This window comes from Haliaeetus albicilla, chromosome 10, assembly GCF_947461875.1.
Source record: "Haliaeetus albicilla chromosome 10, bHalAlb1.1, whole genome shotgun sequence".
In the NCBI taxonomy this organism is placed as follows: domain Eukaryota; kingdom Metazoa; phylum Chordata; class Aves; order Accipitriformes; family Accipitridae; genus Haliaeetus; species Haliaeetus albicilla.
The window spans coordinates 32,961,270-32,987,054 of NC_091492.1; the positions used below are offsets into that span (position 1 = coordinate 32,961,270).

At 39.8% G+C, this 25,785-nt stretch overlaps 1 protein-coding gene across 2 annotated transcripts in view; it reads left to right on the plus strand.

The window, feature by feature from the left end:
- The first annotated feature begins 1,527 nt into the window (after positions 1-1,527).
- The window catches only part of TMEM132C (transmembrane protein 132C), a 224,086-nt gene continuing 199,828 nt past the window's right edge, over positions 1,528-25,785 (plus strand). Inside the window, exon 1 of one of the 2 annotated variants that reach the window (XM_069794887.1) lies at positions 1,528-2,067. In XM_069794887.1, the coding sequence (XP_069650988.1) occupies positions 1,992-2,067 (76 nt within the window). In that variant the 5' untranslated portion in view covers positions 1,528-1,991. The remainder of the gene's footprint in view (positions 2,068-25,785) is intronic. The other variant, XM_069794889.1, reaches the window with a different exon arrangement.

The window sequence follows — 25,785 nt, forward strand, 5'->3', positions numbered from 1 at the left end:
AAATTGTGCAATATCCTCTTTCTGCTTTTTCCACATTTGAATCAGCTTTACTGACAATAAAATCATGTAAACCATGACCGCATAAAGCATAGTCCTGACAAAGTTCTCAGCAGTTCCTCATCAGAAATCTCTATGTTAAGGTACTCTTTCTTGACTTGGCTTATCAAACCAGGAACAACATCTTGCACAAACAATAGGCTTTTTAGAATCAGCCAGAATATATTTTACTCATTTTATTTAGGGTACTATCTAATGATAAACTTTGACACCTGTTTCAGTAACTGACCACAGATGGAGAGAACCCCACCAATTTTGGTTGATTAGCCAGACATAGAGAACTGGCTGTGAGTATTTGCCTGAAAGATCAGAGCCTAATTTCTCAGGATAAAAGCAGCAGGCTGTAAAAGAAGTCACTGTTTTAAGGCATTGCTTTGTCATAGAGTGAGTGAGGGAGGCTACCTGCTTAGGTGATTTCTGCACTCAGTACTTCTTACACTAAAATACTTCAAATACTCAATACTTCTTACAAAACTACACCTTGCTTGTTGTATGCCACAGCTGTAGCAAAGATTATTAAAAGTATGTTTACTGTTGGGCCACAAACGTTTACATTTTTTGCTACAAGAATGAGGAAGAGATGCCAGCTGAAGTTATCCAGGATACCCAGGTGAGAGCATGAAATTAAATTAATAGGAATAAAAATATGGCCTGTGAGTTATGTTTAGAAGATGGAATTGAAGAAGTGTGTGAAAGGAAAAGAAAAAAACAAGAGGATGAGGAGGTAATGACAGGGCTGGAGCTGGATGAAATACAGGTGGGTCAAGCTGTTTTTTTCATTTTAGGGTTTGCAGTGGGCTTCCCTCTCTCTGCAGGGAAGCGTACGTGTGCAATAAAGTCTTGTATTTTGGTAAGGCTCTTTCCTTTTGGATTTCTACTTTTAATATATGCTGCTTTACAGCAGGACTTGAGAAAGCAGGAGTGCAGAAACGGGGCGGTGAGGTCAGTGATGGTCCCTCGTGTCAGGGAGGAATTTCCCGGCTCCCTAGGGCCAGCTCTCTCTTCGTTCCCGCGCCCCTCTCCTGATCTCCGCCCTCGGCCCCCAAACCGGCCACCTCGCACCCCACGGCAGGACTCCCCCCTCTCCTGCCATGTCGCCTTGGCAAAAGCCCTTCCTCCTCCCTTCGCAGCCCCGGCGCTCTGGGCGCCCGTCTCACCTCGTCAGCCTCCTCCCGCGGGGGGGGTCAGCACCAGGGAACCGACACCGGGTCCTGCTCTCCTGACCACCGCCCCCCCCGCCTCCTCGGTGCCGGGCATCCCTCCCCTCAGCCGCCGCCCGAGGGTCTCCGTCCCCTCAGCGCCTCCCGCCTCGCGCTGGGGGCAGCCGTAGGTAGGGCTCCCCCCCCTCCCCCCGCCCCCCCCCCTCCCCCCCTTCCCCGCCGCGAGCGCCAACGGCCGCCGGCTCGAGCCCAACGGTCCCCCCCTCCCTCCCCCCTCTGAGGGAAAAGTGTGTGTGCGCGCGTCTGCCGGCGGCCCCGAGATAAAGGCACGGGAAGCGGAGCCGCCTGGAGCCGCAGCGGAGGGCGCTCGGGTTTAGCGGAGGAGCGAGCCGCCTCAGCGGCCGGGGGACGAGCCAGCCCCGCCGGCTTCCCCCCTCCCCCGGCTCCCGGACCTTCCCCGCCCTCTGCTCGCCCGCTTGAAAAGTTTTGCCCGGGGAGCGCGGCGGTGCCGGGGCGCCCGTCAGCCTCAGCCTGCCATGGGCGCTGCCCCCCCGGCCCGCCCTCGCCGGCGCTAGGGCAGGGCGCGGAGGAGAGGGAAGGAGCGGAGCCGGCATGGGCAGGAGCCCGCCGCGGGGCTGAGCGGCGCTCCGGAGCGAGGTGTGCCCGCGAAGCTCGGCGATGGCGCGTCCGCAGCGGGCGGCGGGCGGGGAGAGCTAGCGGCGTCGGCGGAGCCCCCCGGAGCCGCGCCCGGGACGTGTCCCCCGTCTCTTCGGCATGGCGGGGGCTGCCCGCGGCGGCGGGCCCCGTTGCCCGGCTGTCAGCCTGCTCCTGGGAGCCCTGCTCTGCGGAGGTAAGCGGGGAGGCACTTGTCGCCGGGCGCTGCCGGGGCTGCGCGGGGCGGTGGGGGTGAGCCGGCTGGTGCTCTGCTGGGGCCAGGAGTGGAGTCACCAGTTGATCGCGTACAGGCTGTGCAGGGCTGGTTCGCAGCTAGTCGGGCAGCGACTTGAACTCCTTCGTGAGCAAGCGTCTTGTTTTCCACCGTAGCGGCGTGTGGACTAAATTACTCCTTCCTCCTTCTTTTCCCCTTGCCTCTTCTTTTCCGTTAAATCCTACCTCTCTGCTGTTTTAAAATTTCGCTTCTCACCCTCCTCCCCCTTTTTTTTCTCCCCTGTTTATTTGAATGGTAGGGAACCTTGCAAGATTGCATTTGACTAAAATGAGAAACAGGGAAAGTTTCCTTTTTTTCTGCCTCAGCGATGATGATATTTACAAATGCGTCTTAATTATTGCGTTGTGTTAAAGGGATCCTCTCTATGGAAGAGGGTGTCCTAGCCCCAGTTTGGAACGGAATATGGGGAGCAGCAAAAGCTGTTAAGAGGCACCAGGAGTACAATGACAGTGTTTAGGAACAGAGTCCTTCAAATTATATCGGAGTTGTGCAGTGGTAGCTCTAGAAACTGGATGGAAGCCCTTGTTACCTGGACTGGGCAAGATGCTTGTTATCTTGATTAAAGGGACAGCTGGGGAGCAGGTTTGTCTTAGCAGAGGGGTCCTTTGAATGGTCTGCTGTTTTTTCTCATTGCTGAACTTCTGTGATCAGAGTCCCTTTGACAAAGGCGAATCTTCTCTAAAGTGATTCAGGAATGCAAATCATGCATGATCCAAACGGGTTTCTGTGCAGAATAGTAGTTGACTGCCATGTCTCAACATTTCTTGTTTTCTTGCTCAGACCATGACAGTTGTGGATGTTTTCCAAAACGATATCCTTCTCCCTCATTGGGGCGGATGGAAACTTGTTAAGCTCTCTGCAATTCCTGTTGTTGTTGCCACCCCTAGGAATAAAAAAATAATTTTGCCTTTTATCCTGTTGGTATTAGCGGTGCTGTTTGACTGACACAGAAGATTACTAATAAAGGATTGTTCACTGTTCAATTTGGTCCAGTCCTGCCAACCTCTCTCCCAGGGTAGCTGATTGTAGGGGCAGCTGTGAGATATACAGAAGTATCTCAAGAGTGAAGCAAGGGTGGAATCAGTAGCAATTCGTAAAGGGACTTTTCCTACCCTGATCAGTAGGGAAAACAAAGTACTTGGGAGAAAATTGCATGGCCTCTTAATGCCGGTCATTTTAATATAGTACATTAAAATTAATGGGCATCCCAGTGACTCGACATGCTCTGAAAGTGCTGATGTGAAGAATCTAAAATATGGGTTTCTGTTTTGATTGCTGCAGCCTGGAGGTGAGAATTATATTCGCCTCGTGCTCACCTTCAGAGACTGCACAAGATTAAGACTTGTAAAGAGGGTCTGGCATTTTTCTGGGGCAGTGTGTCTGTTCTGCCATGCAGCTTTGACAGTCGCAAATACATCTTCTCCAATAAGCGTTTGCATTAGACTTAATATATTGAGTTAGGCACTGGTATATGGGCATTTTCTATCTGAAAATATTTTTATAAGAGAAACATGCAGGTTATGCTGCTTCTTAAGGGTGGGAGAAAGTGCTACAGTGAGAGGTTATAAACAACTCAACCTCGTTAAACCGTTTCTCTGCTGGAACCTGGGTCAGTGTTGACTCAGCCATGCTGTAAAAAAGTCAGTAGTGGTGCCACTGCTAGCAGCAGCTGCTGGGCGTTTCTGGGCTGTGCTCTTTGAGAATAAAAGAGAAAATACTACTTTCCTTCAGGGAAGAAAAGCAGAGCTTCTGAGCAGGGAATTTGCCTCTCAGCATTGCTGGGCTCAGTATGATTTAGAAAAGAGCCGGTTAATTAAACTTATTAAATAAGGTGTTTGTTTGGTTTCCTTGTGAGGCCTTAACAAGCATTTCATTTGCACTCCCCTTGTATATTGCACTCTTTTTGTTGGCGTGTTAGGACAGTGATTGTTCTTGAGAGCTAAAGTCCAACTAAATGAAAGTCACTTTATAACTTGCAAGCAAAAACGTTTGTAAATGTGCTGAGAAACTTACTATTATAGACAAGTTGTCATTTGCTATTTGAAGAGCTATATTTACTTCTCTGAACTCATTAGCATCTCCTATCAGGCCTGAATTTCTAAGAAAATTCTCCTGAAATGTTGCCTTAGGCTTCAGCGTGCCATTATGGCCGTGGTTATTATCTGGCCAATAATGTTAATTCATTCAATCTCAAGAAAGAAGCTTGGCATTTGATTTAAGCCAAGCCTCTAGTCAGACCAGGATGTATAAAAAGTCAGTGTGCAAAAGTGCTCTTGCCTTTAGGTACAAGCACGTGTTTTACATACTAATTATTGGATGCCTGCTCCCTAGGTGGAGAGTATGTGTGTGAAACCATATTTACATAAGTAAATCCCAAGTGTATACATATTCCTTTCAGGAAATGACCTCTTTTCAGCAAAGTGCTAATGCATGTGCTTAAGCCTCTTTATAGCCAATAGGAGGTATTAATGAGCTTGAAGTAAGATTTAAAAAAAATTTTTTTTTAATTGTTTTCTTGAATCAGAGCATAAATGCGAACATAAGTGTACAGATTTACTTTATTGTATAATGTATAGGTAATTCAGAATCCTCAGTTTCACGTTAGCTGTGAACTAGAACAAGAATCATAGGAACTGGAAATACAGAATCTATTCAGTCCTAAAAAAGAGTTTAAGGATGCACAGCTAGAGGATTGATTCATTTGCACAAGAAATACATATGTGCAAGAAAGTATTGAATGTGAGCAGATATTAAAGGTGCATGGAGTCACCAGAATTTTAGGTACTTAAGTGGTGTTGGAACACAAATGCAAACACAGTTGTACATCCAGAGGTTGGTGTAGCACCTGCTTTGGTTCTGCTCTTCTTTGTACTACAATCATGTGCTACATCCTTGTTTTAGTTACATTGATGTGGAAATTGATTGAGGCTCTTTATTTTGCATATTGTTTCATTCCAATTTTAAATTGTTCAAGCAGTGAGGTTTTTCTAATCTCTTATTTTGAAAGTTCCATAGCATGGCATACTGTAGTGTTATGGAAAACTTCCTAAATTTTTTTTTTTCTTAATTTCAATGCATTAGTGCTAGCTAAGCACACAGCAGGGACTTGCATTATCTTGAATTATATCTGCATGGAGTTTTTTAAGTGGCTAATATCTCTTTTGGATATAACACTTTCAAAATGGAGATAGTGCTATTAATATTCTAATTTACTTTGTTTTCATATTTGGTAGTAGATCTTAAAGTTTATTAGACACTGTACTTACCTAGTAAAATACCCAGCAGTTGTGTGTGTATATATATGTATATAAATGTCTGTTCAAGCATGCTTCTAAATGCTTGACTGTTTGTTATAGGGGAACTAAGTATTTGTATGAAACAAAGTAATAAACAGCACACCATTATGTTTTCTTAAATGGCTAAATATTAGTAAGTATTGACAAACTCGGTTCACTGAGGTGAAAGGATGGGGATTTTATTGAGAATTGGGATTTCGTACTGCATTTTTCTTTTTAAACTCTACTGATAAAGCAGTAGTTCAGCACCACTGGAAAGGTGGCTTGTAAGGAATAGCTAGAAACTATGAATAATGGCAAATTTGCTAGAAGTGTTGGTATACAAACTTTCCTGGGTAGAGTTTTCAACATCGTGCCCCTCTGCAGTAAATATCTCTGAGCTGTTGTTCATAACTGTGGTTAGGGTCATGCCTGTTTGAGGCAGTTAGTCAAGAGGCAAATAAGTAAATGAAAGTTTGGAATCTTCAGAGTATGATCACGCCATTGAAGAGGTGTCAGAGATTTGTTGTGCTGAATCCCAATTTTATTCAAGGCTTTGGTAAACCCTTTGATTTACTCATATGCTGCATGCCAGTTTGTGCTGCCGCACTGAGATTTTGGCAGTAGTTCACATCTGGCAGACTCCACTAGATGTGTCCTAGCTATTTTGAGAGAGACAAAAAGCATATTATGATAAAAGATGTAAAAGTAAAATAGCAACAAGTTGAGAGAACTTAAGTGCGTAAAGATAGTAATTGAAAATCATCTAATATGGATGTTAAAAAGCTAAACTGAGGATGTAAGAGAAAGCAAACACGTATTGTGGGTGACTTAAAATAATACTTTCCCATCAGTTTGAAGGAGACATTTACTGTGTACGAGGTAGATTTGATACCAAAGAAGAAAGCCGATTTGGTGAAAGGAAAGCTGCATAGCACAAATCAGACCTTGCCTTTGCTGTCAGGAATACCACTTCATTTCCTTCTTTCTTTACCTGTCTCTTATCTGCTGTGATTGTCATTTAGTTGGTGAAAGACTTCATCCTCATTTGGCCACTTTGTCCAGTGGGACCTTTTTATTTGCTTAGTATCTAAACGCTACAGTGATACAAATACAGGTAATATTTGCTGGTGCTGTAAGGTGTTAACTTAAGGTGTTTGGCTGAAATTTGAGTGCTCTGTTCTTCGTAGTGATAAGCATTAACTTTCTGACTAGAAAACTTCCTTTTGTCTAGTTCAAACTCTTGTTCTGACTTGCTCTTACAGGCCCGAGTCCTTTATATTTTATTCAGTCTTTCCTACAGACTCAGTACCCTAGCAAAACAGTTTCACAGTGTTCAGCTCTTCAAGCAGTTGTACTGTTTTGTGTTCTGTGGACTGGCTCAGGCTCTAGTGACAGATGTGACCCCTTTGAAACAGGGACGGACAAATGGTGCATTGAAAGTTCATAGCTTCTGCAGTCTCCTCACTTAGAGGTATCTGGTAAAAGCCTGCGGATGCATCTAGCTTTGGAAATAATTTCAGTCCAGTAGTGCCTGTGTCTGTTTTAGTTAGCAAATGGAAATACTCTCTCTTTATCTATTTGTTCACATTTTTTTGGGTCAATACACAGCCTCAGGTCACCATTTTTCTTTTCAACTGTATCTAGTGAAATGACCCAGTGAGTCTACTCTTCTATTTTCTTTCCTGTTCTAAAGCATATTAATCTATTTAGCTTGAATTCCATAAACAAAGTGTCATCCCCATCACTAAAATTACAGGCATCTTTGCAGCACTGGTCAATTAGGTGAACTTTTCTTCAGGGAAGTACATTTTGACTAAGTGGTTCTTTGCCACTACGCTTAAGAAATGTGCTAATGTCTTTCTATTGCATCACTGACATCTTGGGTCAGTAACTTTCTGCTTGGAGACAACCTTTTCTGGCACTTCTTTTGCTCGAATAACACTGATCATACTAATCGTAGTTCCACTGTCATTATCAAAAGCATTCTCTTACAACTGTGCAGTTTAGCAGCTTGACCGATGTAAAGAGCTAGACAAGTCTCCATAAGTGGACACTTCTTTTATTATGTACTGCAGTAAGAATTTGATCTTGCCATCTGCTAGTGTTACAAGTGTCATGTGTAAAGTTAAACACTTTTTTTGTTAATTGTTTCTTCTCACATAATATTTTCCATTTTCTTCTACAATTGTTATAAAGTTTCTATAATTTTCTAGAAGGATAGCGAGAAAATGTTAATATTTTTATAATAAATACATTAATGTCTGTTGCTACCAGAATTTTTGCATTTGGTGCTTTTAGTTGTGTGTTCCTCTTTAAGATCAGGAAACACAAACCTGCTGCAAGGGGAGACTGTAAGTGAACTGCCCTTTTCAATACTATGAAGCAAACACTAAGCCCCAATACAGTGGTTAGGAATTTGACATTTATATGAAAACTTTGAAGTTAAATAAGAATGTAAGGGGGGGGCTTGCTTAATAATGAAAAAAGACTTTGAAAAAAGTTTATGCTTTTTGGATGGAAAAAAAAGACTTAATGGTCTCCTGAGAGCATCTAAAAGTCAGTTTCTCTGTACATGAAGAGGAAATCTTAAGTAAATAAAAGGTAAGCTGATATCCCATGATACTGATGCAACAGAGGGCTTGGTCCGCTAGATTCTGCTCGTTAGCTGCAACATGCAATCACAGAGTATAGAAGTTGAAATATATCTACCAAAACATCTAATGTTGTATTACTTATATAATTGCTGTATTTTTCTGCTTGATAAAATTTTTCAGCTGGGCAGTTCTTCATCTGAAAATATTTCTGAAACTGATATAATTTACAAAACAATTTACTTTTAAAATTGTGCTTGCATCTAAAACTTACTTAGATAATTTAATATTTTTTGTGAAGTTAACTATTTCACATAAAATTATCATTTTGACTTATAATAAATGTACTCAAATACAAACTGATAATAGCATAGATACTCTGCAGAGTACATCATTAGTATTTTTCTTTAATACTGTTTTGATATTAGAAAAAAGAACCAGCTCTTTGTAACTGGTATGAAGATTTGCCATTCCAAATGACTTTTGAAAAGCATTTTAACTCTACATAACAATTTAATTTTTTTTTCTTCTGATTGAGAACGAAAGTACATTTCAAAATATTAGTTTCTGTCCTTGTGAAATTCCATTTTCTAACCAGTTGTATTGCCTGAGGGTGCAGTTCCTTACCAGCTTGAGCCAATGTAAATTGATGCTGCCAGGTTTCTGCCCTCTCCCAAACTGAGCAACCCAACTCTCTTTTTGCGCCAACTCTGGCATGCCTCTAATTCCTCTGTAAGCTGGTTCAGGGAGATAAAGCACATAAAATACTTTTTTTTTTTTTTTTTTATTTTTTTTATTTATATAGAAGATAAGTTTGTATCACCTTGGGATCAACTTACTGCTTGTATAAGCAAAAAAGAGGATGGGCCCAGTGCGGGAGGGACAGCTTGAACAGCTATGGTACTGCAGCCTAGCACTTGCAGTGGTATGGCTTTAATTTGTTCGTGGGACACTAAAAAAAGAGATTGTTATGGGAGTTGCTTACATTATATATCCAAAGCAGGATATTAAACACTGAGAGGTTAGAGAACATGAGAGGCACTTGGTAAATGACGCAGCTTTGATTTCTGTATTGGGTGTTTTTCTTCATTTTGCTGATTCTGTATAATTTTGAACAAATAGAAGTGAGGCTTACATTAATGTATCACCATTTTCTCATGCAGGTAGAATGCACTTTTTGATGCTTAAGATAAAACTATTTTCCTGAACTCATACCAAACCAAATACACACCATGATCACCCCCCCCCCCCCCAAAAATGCCCCAAATCCCAACTTTGTTGCACTATTATTACAAACAGGACTGGTAGCACTGCTTCTTATTAGGATTGCCATTAAAAGAGATTGGTTTTAGTTTCTTATAAATTCCCCAACCATTAACTGTTTCAGCTAAAATATTCCATGCCAAGCATCTGCCTTAGATTGAATACATCTTTTTCTTTTCCAGAACTTCAGCCAAGAGTTCAGTGGTTTACAAGAACAGAGCTAGTGGAGGGGGGGAGGAACTGTGGATTTTCCTTTGTTTAAAAATAGTTGCTGACCTCTTCTTTGAGAAGCACTGATACCCCAGTGGAACTTGCCAGGAGGAGACTTGTGAGATTGTTGAGAAAACAGTCCATGGTTGATTTGATGGGATGTCAGGTTAGCAACATCTGAAATAATGAATTTGCTTATGACAAGGAAAGATTTGATGTGTCCTTACAGCTGAATTTTATGAAAATTGCTATGCATTGCACATATGCCATGTCCTTGCAATTACAGATCTTCACTGCAGAAGTCTGACCTGGGCAAAGCATAAGAGCTGTGGGTAGGGGCAGTGTCCATCCTTGTGCTCTCTGTGCTCCATCCCCTTCCCTAGCTGCAGGGGAGATTTCTGGAAGAGGAAACTGCCTAATAGGAATAAAGAAAGGACAAAACTGGAGCTTGAGGTGGGGGGTGAAATGGGCAAAAGGAGAATGGTGCAGGAAAGTATGGTCTGAACACTGGCAAGGACAAGAATCAGTTTGGGGACAGGTGGGAGGGAGAGTCAAACTTTCTGGGTAAGGAGGACGAAGACTAATTGGGGGAAGAGTGACAATGGAAGGTGGTGTGGAAGAAAAAGTGAGGATGTGGGTTTGCAGAAAGATGAGAACTTGGGAGAGAAACACTAAGGAAAGATGAAGGTTGTATAAGGGAATGTCTGAGGAAGCTGGAGGCTAGAACTGGAGTGACAAATGCACAGAAATATATTGGGGAGCATATACGGGTTTCAGTTGTGTTGATGGAAATAAGGATTCAGGCTTGAACAAAATGTTCAAGTACATAGCTGCTAGAGTATGTTTTTTTTGGCAGATCCTGGGAGGCAGAATGCGTTCCTGTAGTAGTGGTGTATTGTATATAGAGGAGAGAGAGAGTTAGACAGGTGGGGTGCAGGCCTACTGTAATGTCCTCTGTTCCAGTGCCCATTGTAACCAGGTAGAACCTTCCTGTTGCCATCAGTGGATATGGAGTCAGGCCTAGCTGTTTTCTGATTTAATTAATGATTTTAATTCTTGTTGTCTGCAGCTGAATTACTCTGTCAATCATTGTACAATGCCATTAGACTTGTCTTGAGACAGTGAAACCTAACTGACAAGTGGCCTGTATTTACTGGGCTGTTATAGCATGTTTGTTACATACACTCATCTCTAGTGTTTGCTTGGTTGTTGGTGTGTATGAGCTGGTGGAGAAAGTAATTACGCCTTATCAATCTTTATTCTTTTAAACCTGATTAATTTTGCATGACTTGGTGTGGTGTTTTTTCTTTTTAATTTCATATCTCTGTAGAAAGAGCCAGAATGTTTGTTTCTGCTTTGTAGAATCAAATGACCTATCACTCTGTGGGCATGAAATAAAGAGTAGCAAATACAACAAAAAACTAATGTGGAGAAGGTAATATAGTATTGACTTCTCAGTACCTGTTTATTTTCACTGATTGGAACATCAGGGAAAAGGGAGGTTGAAATTGGCTGCCCCTTAGTGAGGGTGGATACCTGCTTGTGAATAGCATTAGCCTGAAAACTCAGGAGAGTTTCAGTTTTGCAACAGATTTATGTAAAAACTTGTAGAGGAACAATTTGTATTACACTTTTGTCATATTTACTAGTAACTTTAGGTTGTTGTTCCTCATGTTTCTGCATTTTTTAATGAGGAGTTTAATTTAGGATTTCTTTCTTACCTGCTTTGTTCTTCTGGTGGGTACTCTGAAACTTGATAATGTGTTTAACAGCTCCAGGTGTGCAGTATTCAACTGCTTAGATGGAAAAGATGCTTCTCTGTGTACAGCTGTAATTTGGGATTTGGACTTGTCATACAGAGTATGGGTAGCACAACTAGAAAAGGCTCCACGTTTTCTGGAGACAGCATCTGTGCTATAAAATGCTTGTTCAGTGAATTTCTATGTGACGTGCTTTGGCACTAATAGCCAAAGGGAACTGCACATGCCTAATGTAAGTGTAAAGCCCATGCCTCTTGGAAAAGCTGATGTGACATTACATGAGTTTGTGATTATTCTTGACTGGGTCTCTTGTGTCTGTTCTGCTATGTCTTTATTGTATATCTTTGAATCTTAGTCTTTTAGATGGCAAAGCTTACTATTAAAAAATAATAAATTGTGTTTTATTTGGCATAGTGACTAATCATTATATTTCCCATCTTTTATAGGTGTTCAAAAGGACAGTCTTTTATGAGAGATGCTATTGAGCTCGTACTGTTTTAAATGCCTTTGTGCTTCTGTTGTTCATAATCATCCCATTGACAATTTCAGAAGGAAATCTATTAAAAGAATTCAGAAATAGGGTACTCTGTTCCCATAGACTTATGTTTAGCATGCCCTCTTGTCACTCCCTCTTAGAGAGAAAAGGTTGTTGTTTTTTTTTTAATGGGAAGAGCAAGAAATTGTAAGTGGGGTTCCATTTTAATTATCTCTCCAGCTGTACATGCAAATGTGAATGCTTAGGTAACCTCTCATTTAATTTGTTCATCTGTAAAATGGGAATAACTATAGCACTTGATTACCTTTTTGTTATAATGTGGGTGGGAAAAATATATTCTTCTTTGGGGTAAAATTGCAAGCTCTTTTTACAATATCTGTAATAGATACATATTTATAATGTGCATTATTACTGTTTCATTTTTACCCAGGGAAAAAAACCACTCTGATACAAGATCAGTAGCACATGATGGTACTCAGCAATTCACTGGAGTTGCTCATTAGTCATATTTTTTATATTGATTCCATAAGCTAATGTGTTGTGCTTTGGAACGTCAGCAAACTAGTAGAAAGAATTTTTCCAATTCTGTGTGACATAATGGAATTAGTATATTCTCTTTTTTCCTTCAGAGTGTCACGAGCAGTCTGGAGATGAAAGGAGGGTGCTGACTGGTCTTGAAAGACAAACACTGGTCTGGAAACACCTATAGTGCAATGTCCATCTGGAAGGTCTTACTTTATTACATTATACAGTTATTCAAAGAACCATAGATTCATGGTGTTGTCTTGGCTATTTCATGGATTAAAGTTGGATGTCACTATATTTCAGGCTCAAAGCTTCACAAGTCCTCAAAGCTTCAGGCTTCCATTGAACTTTAGTCTTGGTTTTGAAAATTCATTTAGAATTAAATTAGCTGTAGTGATGAAACTGTGGCACTTTAATAGGAATTATCAGATGACATTTAAACACGATCACGTAGTGCAGTAATGTCAGAACTGGTTTGAGGTAAAAATCATGCCTTAGGCGATATTGTTCAGGAAAGTCACAAAATGCAAATAGTTTATTTGAAGAGTACGTATATTGATTTGTTTTGTTTGTGGAGAGGAAAAGGGTCCTCTTCTGTCAGTAGCACAGATGTGTAAAGTAGGAGTTGAATCTACAGTTCTGAGTGCCTATAAAATTTTGGATCCTGATGTAGACCCCGAAATGGATCTCTCAACTTTGTATATTGAATCAAACTAACAGTGGTCCAGACCCGCTTAAACTTTAGGAATGTTCTGAGCTTTTTTGTGCTTCGTGGCTCTTGCACCTACTGTCTTCTGTTTATCATTTAATAAGAGTATGTCAAATTGAAGGCTTGGGTTGCCAGTGCTTATTAGTTTCTCTTGACTTTTTGTAGTTCATTATTTTATGACTCTGGAATTTTCTGAAATTAAATATTAGATTTTAATGTTAGAACCCATACGTGAATAACTGCCAAGACACTGGCATAAGCTGTTAGCTGGTCAAGTTCTAGCTCTTGTAATGAAGCAAATTCTGCTCAGTGGGCACTCTGTCATGCCCTGTGTATTGCAAGTGAAATCCTGGTCCTACTTATTTCAGTAGGAGTCTTTTCATTCATCAAGACTTCAACCCACATATATATTGCTCTGTATATATATCTCTAACAATTCATGGTTGCTTGGTAAAGTGTCTTCAGTCCACCTTGTTTTACCATGCAATTTCTCTTCCTATGAAGGGAAACAGATTTGATGAAGAATACATTAGTGTCTTATTCACAGGCAAACAATAGTCTTGTAGGGATTCTTCTTTTACAGCATTTACATATTCCTTTGCTGGAAGAGGGGGGGCTAGTTCAGGATGCCAGATATAATTTGGCACTGCTAGAGCCTGTCAGAGTTGAAGTGATATTTTTCTTTCTTTTTCTGCTAATTATTCTATGTTTATAAATGATAAGTGCAGTTCAAATAGTTCTATTTCAGCATCTTTCATGGGAGGATGGTTAAAACCATTCATCTTAGTCCATGTGTTCAAATAATTTAAAGTACATTTAATCCAGAGTATTTTGCTGTTACAAGTAGAGGCATTTAAAATATGTTTATCCTTGGTTACTTATTTCTTTAGAAGTGAAAACTAACATAATAATATGTAACCAGAATTTTTAGTTATTCTGCCCTGTGTTTTGCAGTAACCCTGCACAGCTTCCGGAGGCAGTGAAACTCAGATGTTTTGGTGGAAGTTTTGTCTGAAGTTTTATCAGCAAAGCAGTTGTTCATTTCATCGATGGCTTTATTGAATAATAGTTCGTGTAGTGGTTTCTGTCTTCATCTAATGCTGAGTACTCCTGAATGTTAGTATTCTTTCCACCTGATAGAGGTGAGTTATATGAAGAGAAGGGATGGAGGGTGGAAAGAAAGGGCAATATTTTCATTAGTAGACTATAGAGTTTGAATGTTTTAGTTCTTACTGGTGGTTGGGGCTTAAAACTCACTTCATTTTGGGGTGTCAGTATTATTGTTACAGTTATTGTTACCGGTGATCTAGTTAATGGTCTTAGGTGTTCAGGAGGGTGATTCATCTGACCAAATGTACATGTCTGCTTTGGAATGAGCTGATTTTCTCTCTGGGTTTCAGCTGAAAGTGTTGTCTGTATGTTTGACTGTGGTGAGAACAACTACTTATCTATACGTAGTTGTTGATATTGCAGCATAGTAAGCATAAGTGAGATTAATTCAGCCCTTATAGACTTATTTTTCAAAGAGTACATGGCCCTGTAGCAAATCTGTCCCACTTGCACAGATCCAAACTCTAACTTAAGATCCTAAATTGCTCTATGTTCCTATGATCATAGAAGAGTAACAAATGCTTCCAGAGGGTGATTCAGACTGATGCGATATTTTGACTCCAAAAAGGCCTTTATTCTTCCATCATCAAAGTCTTGGACAAGTAAGGTCCATTTTTAGATGCCTCAGTTATGTAGGATGAATCTGGGCGTATGTGACTGAAGTTGGACATGCAACTGAAAATCCCCAAAGCTTGAAAAATAATGAAACACACCAGTTAGTACTTCTGTGCATTAAATGACGTAGCTGGACGGAGCTGGAAAGCTCCCCTTTTCTGTTACCTCTGTTATGTTTTGTGGGTTTGGTTATCCAAAGCTGTTATTCCAATATATGTCATCCAACCTTCCACTCTCTTAGAAAGCAAGTTGTGGGTTGCTAGGCTATGATTTTGTTAATTTCTAATCATCTTTGAAGAAATATACTTGGACTTATATTGAAATTTAAATTCTGTACTAACATGGCACAAAAGTAAATAGCACTCTACGTAGGCACAGGGTGAATATGACACACCCCCCTCCCACCCCCTTGTAATTTTGAATTTGTCTCACCACATTTCAGATTTTAGCTCCACTTAACCGAAAATGAAATTAAACAATGTGAGCTTTTGGGAAACTGTTTTGAAGAAACAGAAAATGCAAACCATATGGTATACTCACAATGTGAAGACTTAGTGAAGAAATCTTTCTTCATTGGAAAAACGAACTCTAGTGGGTTTACTAAACAACATTTCAAAGCCGTTTGAGATGAAAGGTCTGTGGTCTAACTCATTGCATATGTGATATTTCCTGACGGATTGGTGTTATATTGAAAAAGAAGTCAGGAAAGTGCGGTAAAATTGAGGGGTTTTTTGGTCTGATCTGGTAGTTTAAAAAATCAGTTTAATCATAATTTTCTATCTAAAAAGTGGCAGATAGCTGTATATCAGAAAATCACATCTAGATTAACTGTTCAACACTTTTCACTATAACACCCTTTGAAAACGGGACTTTCTCAAGCTGTAACAGTTGTAGCTGAAGTTTTCCATGCTGCATATTTTCTGACTGATTTAGAAAAGTTTCTGTGAAGTGGCTCAGTTGTTTCTGAGAACAAAGCCAGCTAGAAATCCTGAGTTCTAGCCAGCTAGAATCATTTCCATGAGCAGCACTAGTTGGGTTAAATCCTGTGATTTTCACTGTTAGAGGCAAAGATGGATGGTGTTTTCCTTAATCTTTCTTTCTGAAGTGATGATGATGTATGAATGCTAGCATTCATTTTTACTAAGTAAGATTCATGACTGCAGATAACTCCTGCAAACATGTCCCTGCATTAGAAAAAGGCACATAAAAAAGGGGATAAAAATATTTTTGAAGCTGTATAGCTGTTGGTCTAATTCCATGAAAAATCTATTCAAAGTTGCCAGACTTCTAAGTCTGAAAATCGGGTTTAGTCTATTCTTAATGCAGAATTGAGAGGGTGGCAGCAGCATTATACTGAGAATCTTGTCTTTGTGGAGCACACTGCATCTCTGATATCAGAGCTGCATATGGATTTTCTTGGGTATGTTCCTCTTTAACTGTCATAAGCCCAGTTTAACTGTCATGGGCCCAGTTTCTAGGGCAAAAGCTGTGGAGCCACAGAGGCTCTTGCACACTCTCAGAATGCCTCCTTCCTCTATTCTATTTCATGAAGAAAAGGAGGAGGAAGCAATCTCGGGGCATGACAAGGGTTAAGGAACAGGTGGTTATCTACAGGACTGCTGTCTCATTTCGTACACAGGATGGATAGCTTCCTGGGAAAAAATCCCAGTTTTTGTACTGAAGGAGGTTATTGTCTGTGGACTTCTGCTTCATTTGTTACAGAAGCTGGAAGGTGTGTAGATGTAACAGGCTCAGCCTGCGTTTAACTTCTGAATCTATACAGAGAGGAACTTTGGCATTTTTGAGTATAAACAGCCTCTGTGGCTGTCACTGTTTTTCATACTTGGTGTTGATGACAGCATCCTAGAACATATTTTTAATAGCCCTTCAAAGACCACAAGATTGTCCTCATGAGCCAAATGCAAACTACAGAAGGAAGACAGGCAGAGGATATCTGCTTCTAAGCATCTTATGTTACCTCTCGGAAACTTCCCTTGGCATTCAGGACTCCATTTTCTGAATCCCTCCTTTATCTTTACTTGCTATAGCCAGATATGCTGGATAAGTTTGCAGGTTAACTTGTACCTCATGGAAGGAGCAAAGATTGTAGAAAGATAAAAAGGTGTTTAGTAATACTCTGAGGAGTTATATTCTGTTCTTGTTCCTGCAACAGAGTTAGTGCTATGCTTGAAAAAAAAAGCAGATTTTTGTTATGCTTTCATATTTTTTTTATAGCTGTCCCTAACGTAAGCAAGAGATTTGCTCAGAACTTACACTAATACTGTATTCTTCAGAAAATCAGGCCACAGGTTTTCTAAATTAGGCATCTGTATTAGCAGATGCTTCTGAGAGTGTAGTTACTAATTTTGCTGTGCTGCAGTTCACCCTTTTAAAATTACAGAAAATTCTGTTCCAGGAAAGTGTTGTGTAAGTAAATGTATTAATATTTCTGAAGTGTTCTGTATAGTATCATGACAAGCTGCATAAAAAGTTTATCAGAATTTTAAAAATCCAGTGCAACAGTTAAATATTGTGTCTTGAATTAACATACAGGGTTATACATAATGATAAAAAAATGGCGAGCAGCTGTCCATTTTGTCAGCCTTAGGCAGAAGTTCTCTGGAAGAAATAATATGTCATTAAAGGCTGTATCTTAATGCATATGTATGTGGGGATGAATTAAGTTTAAGTCTGGATTTCCTTATTACTTTTTTGGTGCTTTCCTTGGCAAACTTAACATTCTTTTTTGTGAAGGAACCTTCTGGCTCATTGTAGGCTATTCCTGCTGCTTTTAATATCCTTTGAGATTGATTCATGAAGTGCCAACATCTTGAGCTGTGGAAAAAGAGTAAGAATCCTAAAGAAAGACCCTGGATACATGGGAATAGATTTGGACTCAGACTCTTTCTGTGCCACTTTGATCTGAAAGAGACATCTTGTGATTCAAAGAACCTTTACTGTTAATTAAGGCCGTTAATTCAATCATTTCCATTTTGATTAAAAACTGATAGCATTAGCAAAGTGTATAAAGACAGCAACTGGATCAGGTTTATTGGAATGGTATTTTAGGAAACTAAAAGAGATTTCTTGGGTAACTTTTGAACATGTCTGTATATGACAACTACTTAGAGAAAAAATTCTCCGTGGGTAGATGAACTGTAGAACATTTTTATATTAGTGACGTTCAAATGATTAATGTCCTGGTGTAGGACAGGTCAATGTGTGTTTCCATTTCACTAGCTGACAATTCATCACAGGAGAATGAAATTGTGGGGAAGCAAAAGAAAATGGAAGTGAAGAGTTCCGTGGAAGGATGTTAGAATACCTGGCACACCTGTAGAGGATAGTGGTGGACCCACAATGCAACCAGCTTGGAGCAGTGCATGTTCTGAAAATTTACCAACCATAGAGGTTATGGGAAGAAGAACCTGTGATTTTTTTTTTTTTTTTTTTTCCTTCTTTTCATTAGGTCTTTGAACAGAGTGCAGGAAAAAAATAAAATCAAAGCGATGTTTCCATATAAACTAGTCAAGTGGCCATGTTTATGACTTGTGTATGTGCTCTGAGTTGTTTGAGAAGTATCTCTGATTTAGGAACACTTCTATAAAATGGCTCTCAGTTGCTTTCTGGTGAGATAGAGCAGCAGAAACTACACAAATAAATGATAAAGTTTTATTTGTCTCTTACCTGTGTAACTTTACTGATCTGCAAGAAAAATGATAATGGCTTCTCATGTGCATAGCCTAGAAGCTAGGATTAAATGGAATTGGACCCTGTGGCAACACCGATGTCAAAGCTGCAGCTCAAGGCTTGATCTTGTCAAAGTCAGTGATCTTGGTATTGGACTTGCAGCTAATTCAGTGCCGTGGCTGAGACTTACTAACTTTAAGTTCAATTAATGCTGCTGTTCTGTAATAATTCTTAGTTATCTTTGAGCAGGTCAGTTAGTGGATTATTTTCAGCTGACTGTAGTTACTAACTGAGCTATGTTATCCAGGAGCTACCTTATTTTAGAAGAAGACAAAGTTCTATGCCTGAAAGACAACATTGGATAGTGTTTGAGGCCATCTGAGATCTGACTTTTTCTGGAAGCATCCTTGTTTGTTTCTTTATTATAGGAAGTGCTGAAGGAGAACTTAAGTTAAATGCATAGATTTAATGGAATTAATCTGTGCAGGTGTTTATAATTTCCGACTTTATTGCATTCCGTTGTGCTACACTGCATGCAGAAGAAATTCCACACCCCCCCCCCCCTCCAGATTTCAGATGCTATAGAATCCCCTAAAAGTTTTTTGCAGCTGTCAGGGAATGAGAATTCAACACATTGCAGAAAAGGCTGACCGTGTTCAAGGTCAAGAATGGTGCTGACCTGTGTGATTGATAAGAATACTACAGGAACCTCTCCCAGTTTTTAATCTGATGCATTTTTTTAGATCTGCATTTAAATTTTTTCCTAGGCTCCTACAAAGAAAGCAGTCAGACTTCCTTTAAAATCTTTGTAAATTTTCCTGCTAATTAAGCTATTAAAAGTGGAATTGGGAGAATCCATTTACAGATTTTTGAATGTAGTGCTTAATGTTTTGAGAATGGCTTGCTTTGTTGTATGAAGAAGTTCCTTACAGTCAGCTTACAAAATAAAACTTCATTCTTTGAATGTCAAAGTGGTAATTTCCTTCAGCGGGTAGCAGAAATAGGGTAATGAGACACTCCATTAATTACTTTTTTTTTTTCCAAAAGACAGAGAAATACTAAGTGTTTAGAGAAAAAGAAAAACAGAGGTGTCCTCTTTTTAAAGAGTCAGGGAATTCTATTCAACGGCTATAGAGTTCCTGGATATTTCCTAGAGTGCCTGTTAGTGCCTTACATGATGATATTTTCATCTGTTTGTTTATACATCACCAGCAAACTATAGTGCAGGAGATTCCTTAGCTAATAAATCCGGCTTTTATCCTCGTATCCTTCTTGTAAGAGGGCTTACTTCAAAGAAAAAGAAAAATTTTGTAGGCTTTTCTGTTTTCACTGTGCGAACATAGACCAGTTATTTGTAGTTCTGATAGCTTGTATCTGGAACCTGTTTTGGTTTCCTTAGGAAACTTATTCTCTCACTTTTTTCCCCTTAAATGTCATCTATTTAAAAACAAAAGCAAACAACCCCCCCAAAACAAACCTAAGGAAATTATGGTGTTCAAATAATTGTAACTGAGAACAGGAATCTCCGATTTAGACAGCACAGCAGTGCAGTCTGTTTCAGAAGCACAAACTTTCCTTTAATAAGCAGAAGTGACCTGAAGGGTTTCTCATAAGTTTAGTGAGTGGTGTGATAGCACAGAGATTGGATGCATCGTGGTATATTATAGAACGCAGACTGAAATCCAGAATTTTAATGCAGACAGTGAACCCAGAAGCTCTGCTTCATTCAAGTCTGGAAGATGATCTGCAAAGCACATGGGACTTTGTCTGCTGTATACATAGAACAGCTCAATATATCACCAAAACAACATCAGGCAGCTTAATTTGCTGCTATTCCTATTCAAACAGGCTGCCCAGATCCAGATTATAAGTAGATACATCTGCAAACACGCTGTGCTTTTTACCAATCCCTAGACCTGTTCTCAGAAGCTGTGTAGTTACAGCCAGTGAGCTCTCTGTTAGTTATGAAGGTAAGTCCACCAATTCCATGCCATGGTTACCAGGTGCAGATTTGGGTTCTGGCCAGATTGTCCTTGACAGGACAAAGTTTATTGGCTCTTGCTTTGTACTTTGCTTGTTTTTTAAATGTGGCCATTATGTTGGCCAAGTTCCATAGTAAATTATTTTTATGTATCTACTTCATTCTCAATGAAACAGAACAATCCATTAAGGATTCTGCACTAAAAACTGTAGCTCATTATGTGTTCTTGTGGTATATGACATCAGTAGAATGCCACAAGTTAATTACATTCTTAATTACAGCTTTGTATTGAATTAGGGACCTATTATACATCGAATAATTGAAAACCTGCTGAGATCACGTCTGGTAACATCTAATTGTATCCCATGATTTTTTCCCCCTAAACTTTAAATAAAAACTGGCATTTCATTTAGCATGATTTTAATTAATTGACATGAGAAATGTAATTAGAGCTGAGGCAATGGACCAACTATCTTAAAACAATCACTCAGAAATTAATCATATTTTGGGGAACAATTAACAGTTTCCAGAGCAGGAGCTATTCTGCTGCATTTCTGGAAAAACCCTTGAGCAGGCACAATTGAAGAAAGGACTTGCTGCTCTTAGAAGAGAAGAAAGATTGTAATGTTCGGAGACATTCACAGTGCTCTTTCAACCTAAGGAAACTTGATATGCTTGCAGCTTCAGGCATCAGAAACCTAAGAATAGCACAGGAAGAGAACTGAGATCTAATGATTTTCCAGAGTATTGAGAAGGATAGGGCATGGCTGTATTGTACCAGGAGTAGAAGAGGTTACTGGTGGCCTGAAGGGCTGAGAAGTTCTTGCCCAGCTTTTCTTGACTCTGGTGGAATTACCTGCTACCTGCCAAAAGCAGAGGAGTTTCACCTCAGCATCAGTGAGAGCGGGTTGTGAGTTGGACTTGAACTTTCTGCCCTTGCTTTCCAATTCCCATCTGCCTATATAGATGTGGCAGAAATTTTTTGGAAGCTGCTTTGCCATCCACCAAAGAGCACTATTGCAGGTAACAGGAAAAAAATTTATTTCCTCTATTCTTTCTTTCTGAACATGCTAATCCACTCTTGCCCTTAATATCAAGACTGAGTAGTTAGCTAAATTCGGCAGGACCTTGTAGTGAGAATGGTGATCAGTCAGTGGACCAACACATTGGGCATCTTTTCTCCTTTTGTTTGACAAAGATCTTGTCTGTGATCTTAGGCAACTCACTGGATTTTAAAGAAGTTACCTGAGAAAGCAATGCTACTGAACAGTATTTTCAGTGACACAATTTCTGAGGCTGATGTCTAATCAGAATGTTTGGGTCTGCCCCTCTTTTTCACTTTCCTTTTGTAGAAGCCTTGAAAGTTGTGTGAGTTTTTGTGGTTTTTTTTTAAAATGAAAATTATTATTATTTTTCTATTGGTGTTTTTCCATAGAGACAAAGCCTTTCATTTAGATCAACCTGCAACAAAGCTGTAATGCCAGGGTGAAGAATAATGTCCAGTTGCTGTTTGCAGAAAGATTTATTTGTTTCAGGACATACAGTTGTTATATTTTCTGTGTATAGCCTGAGTTAGAACATCTGGTGTTTTTCTGTTTGATATCTCTAAAATTAATTTGCACATATTCAGACCTGCCTATACATAAATATGCATATGTTTTGTTTATAAATGGAAAGCATATGCAAGGATAAAACTGCTGTGTGAGAGCACGTTTAAGAGATCTCGCTGTGCTTGGACACAAGCAGAAAAACGCTGGGTACATCAACTGAAAACTGGCTGGCAGCCATAGCACATAGAATGGAGGGAATGTTTGCCTAAAAGACTAGATTGTGTCAGGCGTGACTAAGCAGGAATTTTAGCTAAAATGCATTAGAAAATTGAATGCTTAGAGGAAAATGAAAACGTTCATGGTCTTATCTTTGTTCACTTGAGACTGGATTTGATTTTTAGTATAAAAATTGATGGAGGGGGCTAAGGAACTTCTGCAGAGTGTTTTCTGATTTTTAGGAACACTTATACAGGTGACTGCTGAATATTTTTCTATGGGTCTGTTTACATTCCTTCTGGAATGTGCATGCCTTTTAATAGCCTTGTAGCTCATGGAGCTCTAGGCTGTCAGTGAGGTAGTAAAATACTTTAATTGCCCCCATGCACTAGACAGACCCAGTGAGAGAAAGGGTGGGACTGGATAAAAGGAGTGAACTTCAAGCTTACTTTCTGACTGTCAAAAGAATGATAAACTATAAGTCCTGGCTATTATTATCCTTCCTTTCTCCATGAATGGCATTCCTGATGGAAAGAAGTGTTGGGGTATACATACTTTCCAGGTCCTGCTCTTTTCTGAATTTCTAAGGATACAGGAATGGCTACTGCAAAGTAATAGCTTCATGGAATAAGTTATCCAGCAGGTCAGATAGCATAGGACTGAGAGTAGAAGATATTTCCTCCCTTTGGTCTAGGACTGTTATGTGTTTATGACAGACTAAGATGGTATTTTTCCTTAACCTCTTTTTGTCCCTTCAAACTCTTTTAATTTCTTCGAAGTGTGTGATTTTTTTTTTTTTTTTTTTTTTTTTTTGTCTTAACATCAAAAATACTTTCTCCCAGGTAGAGGTCTTTAGCAGTTAAATTGTGCTGATGTTGAATAAATGAGAACCCCTGTTGCTATAAGGTTTCTGAAAAGCTGTCTCTTTTGATTAATAAACAGGTAGGAAACTTTGCTGAAATACATGACCCTGCCTGCTCGATCTTTTATTCACTTTTTCTTTTATGGACTACTGTGTTCTTTGTTCATTACTTTTCTCATATTATCCTTATTGGATATGTATGCAAATTGATGAACAAATCACCATATTCATGTTTCTGTCATCTAGCTAGGCTTAGCATGTAAAACACTGCTGCTCTGGCAAGGTTCTGGGAACTTCTGGAATGTGGAAAACAGGGCTGCTGGAGGCTCACAAACTAGTTAAATGGTAATTCCTACATTCCTGGGAATATAGGGAAAAGAGGGTTTAACAATGAAGCAGATATGCTGTGATTAAGCGGGGGGGGGGGGGGGGGGGGGGGGGGGGGGGGAAGGGTACTGGAGGTAGAAACCATTAGTTGTCACTGAGCTAGTGCACTCAGCCTAGCCTAGAGTGAACAATTCCTCTTGTGTCACTGGATGGAGCTGGGATAGAGCTGAACAACTTGTTTCTGTGCTAGGAATAGCATTGGAGTAGTGTTGCAGGAGTCAGTTGGTGGGAAACAATGTTAGAAACTTTATGCAAAGCCTACATGTGGGGCTCACGTTTCCAGAAAATGCTCATCTTGTTTTCTGAAGTCAGGAAATACATTGTAGGGATGTTCGGTATGCACAAAACATGTATTAAAGACCCAGAAAATTCATCTTTGGGATTAAATTTACACCTAGGCTGCTTGCACAGAATTGATGATGTGATAAGCTTTTGGGGACAAAAAAAGGGGACCAATAGGTGAATTTAGTAAACTTAATTTTTTTGTGACTTGATTTCTGGAGGATTCCTGTCTCCTGAAGGCTGTAGGAGTGGGCACATGTAATGAACTGACAGTAATGGGCAACCGTCTTTCTTCTCATCTCCCTCCAGTTTTGCTTAAGCCTTCCATTTTTCAGTGATAATGCTAAATGAAGTACGAGTTTGGACAGCAGCCAGGTGTCAGCACATGGCAGAAGGTTTTAATTCTGCTTTTAGAAACTAGATAAGTGGTGTGCTAATATAAGCTAATATAAGCACAACCTCCCTTCTCAGTTGGACAGCTTGAGAGTGAAGATGATCATGACACTGCCATGTTGTAGCATTTTGTGTTAGAGCTTCTTAAAGCTCTAATTATTACAGCTATCTCTGTAACATGCTGTCTCAGTATTGTAACATATATTTGATTATATGCAATGACAGAGCAACTAGATAGCATTAATTCCCTGTGAAGCTTTTTGTCTCTTGATTATGTACTTTTTTCCTGGTTGTGTTCATACTCTGATACTGTTTAGGATTCATAACTGCTGCTGTCCTTTTCCAACCCCCCTCCCAATTTCAACATTGAAAGCTGTGTTTCTGAGTAATCATCAGGTTATGTATTTAGCTGCTTCCTCTCTGAGATTCCCTAATTTCTTCAGATGCATTGTAGCCACAAAGTGTGCTATAGCTTGTTCCCAGGACAAGCTGATTATGCTGTAGTATATGCATTCTGATGATCAGTGAAGACATCTGGTTTCAGTGAAGAAATTCAAACCAGAATGCCTCTGAATGCACAAATGGACTGAAATTAGTGTTTTTAACATTAACTGCAGTAGTGCTTTTTAGCCTTCTTTCTCATTTTCTACAGATTTTTAACCCCTTCTACTCTTCAACAAATCTGTGCTTGAATTTATGTGTAATCCCCTGTAGTATAGGGGAAAGGCTGCTTTTTTAAAATGGCTTCTAAATTATTGTTTTCTTAGATGTGGGATTACTATAAGTTGTTTTAGAGAGATCAATGAAAAGAAAGTAACCACTGTGAGACTGCCTCTGTTATGGAATGTGGGGATTTCTCCACTATGATATGCCAATTACAGATAAGCTAATCATTTGACACATTTTTGGCATTGAGAAATTTTAAAATCTGGGTCTGGATTTGCACAGGACAGTGCTGTTTTGAATGGATCAAAAAATTGGATCTCAAAGGTCTGACTATTGGAGTGCTGGATTGGGAGCATATTGAAACCATGCTGCACTTCTCACCAAGTCAGTTGATATAATACAGGACAAAGCTGTGACAGTACACTCGGAAGTGGTCTTGAGGAATCCTTTGCCAGGCTGCTGTTTGCCAGCTGAATTTAGTATTCTTGTTCCTCTGATCAATGAATAGATTTTCCTCAGATCCTCTTTTATTTTTTGGTTTCCTCTCCAGCTTTTTTTCTGTGGGAGATGAAATCTATCACAGGGGCTTAGACTTATTAACTGCTGCTTGAGTCACTTTGCATGATGTCAGGGCAGGAGAGGAACTGATTGTGTCCTGTGTCCTTAGAACTAGCTTAACAGAAAGGCTTTGGATAATTCCGTAGATTTTTAAGATGTTGCATTGGCTTAAATGATTAGTGTGAAAGCTTCAGTGAAGACTAGATATTTAAGGCTCTGTTCTGCCCTTACTTATACCCATGCATATGCCTGGATTTTCACATTTGAATGAAAAAGTAATTCTGCATCACTCTCTTGCTCCCTCCCTTTTTCTCCTTTCCCCCATTCAGACTGTACAGAGTTCAGGTGCAATTCTCTCTTGCAGCAGTTGGTGAGCATCTAGGGAATACTACCAGGTACATGGGGATGGGGGAAGGCAGTGTGCAAGGGGGAGGAATGGATCCCAGTGGTGTGTAGCACAGGATTCCCTGTTCATCA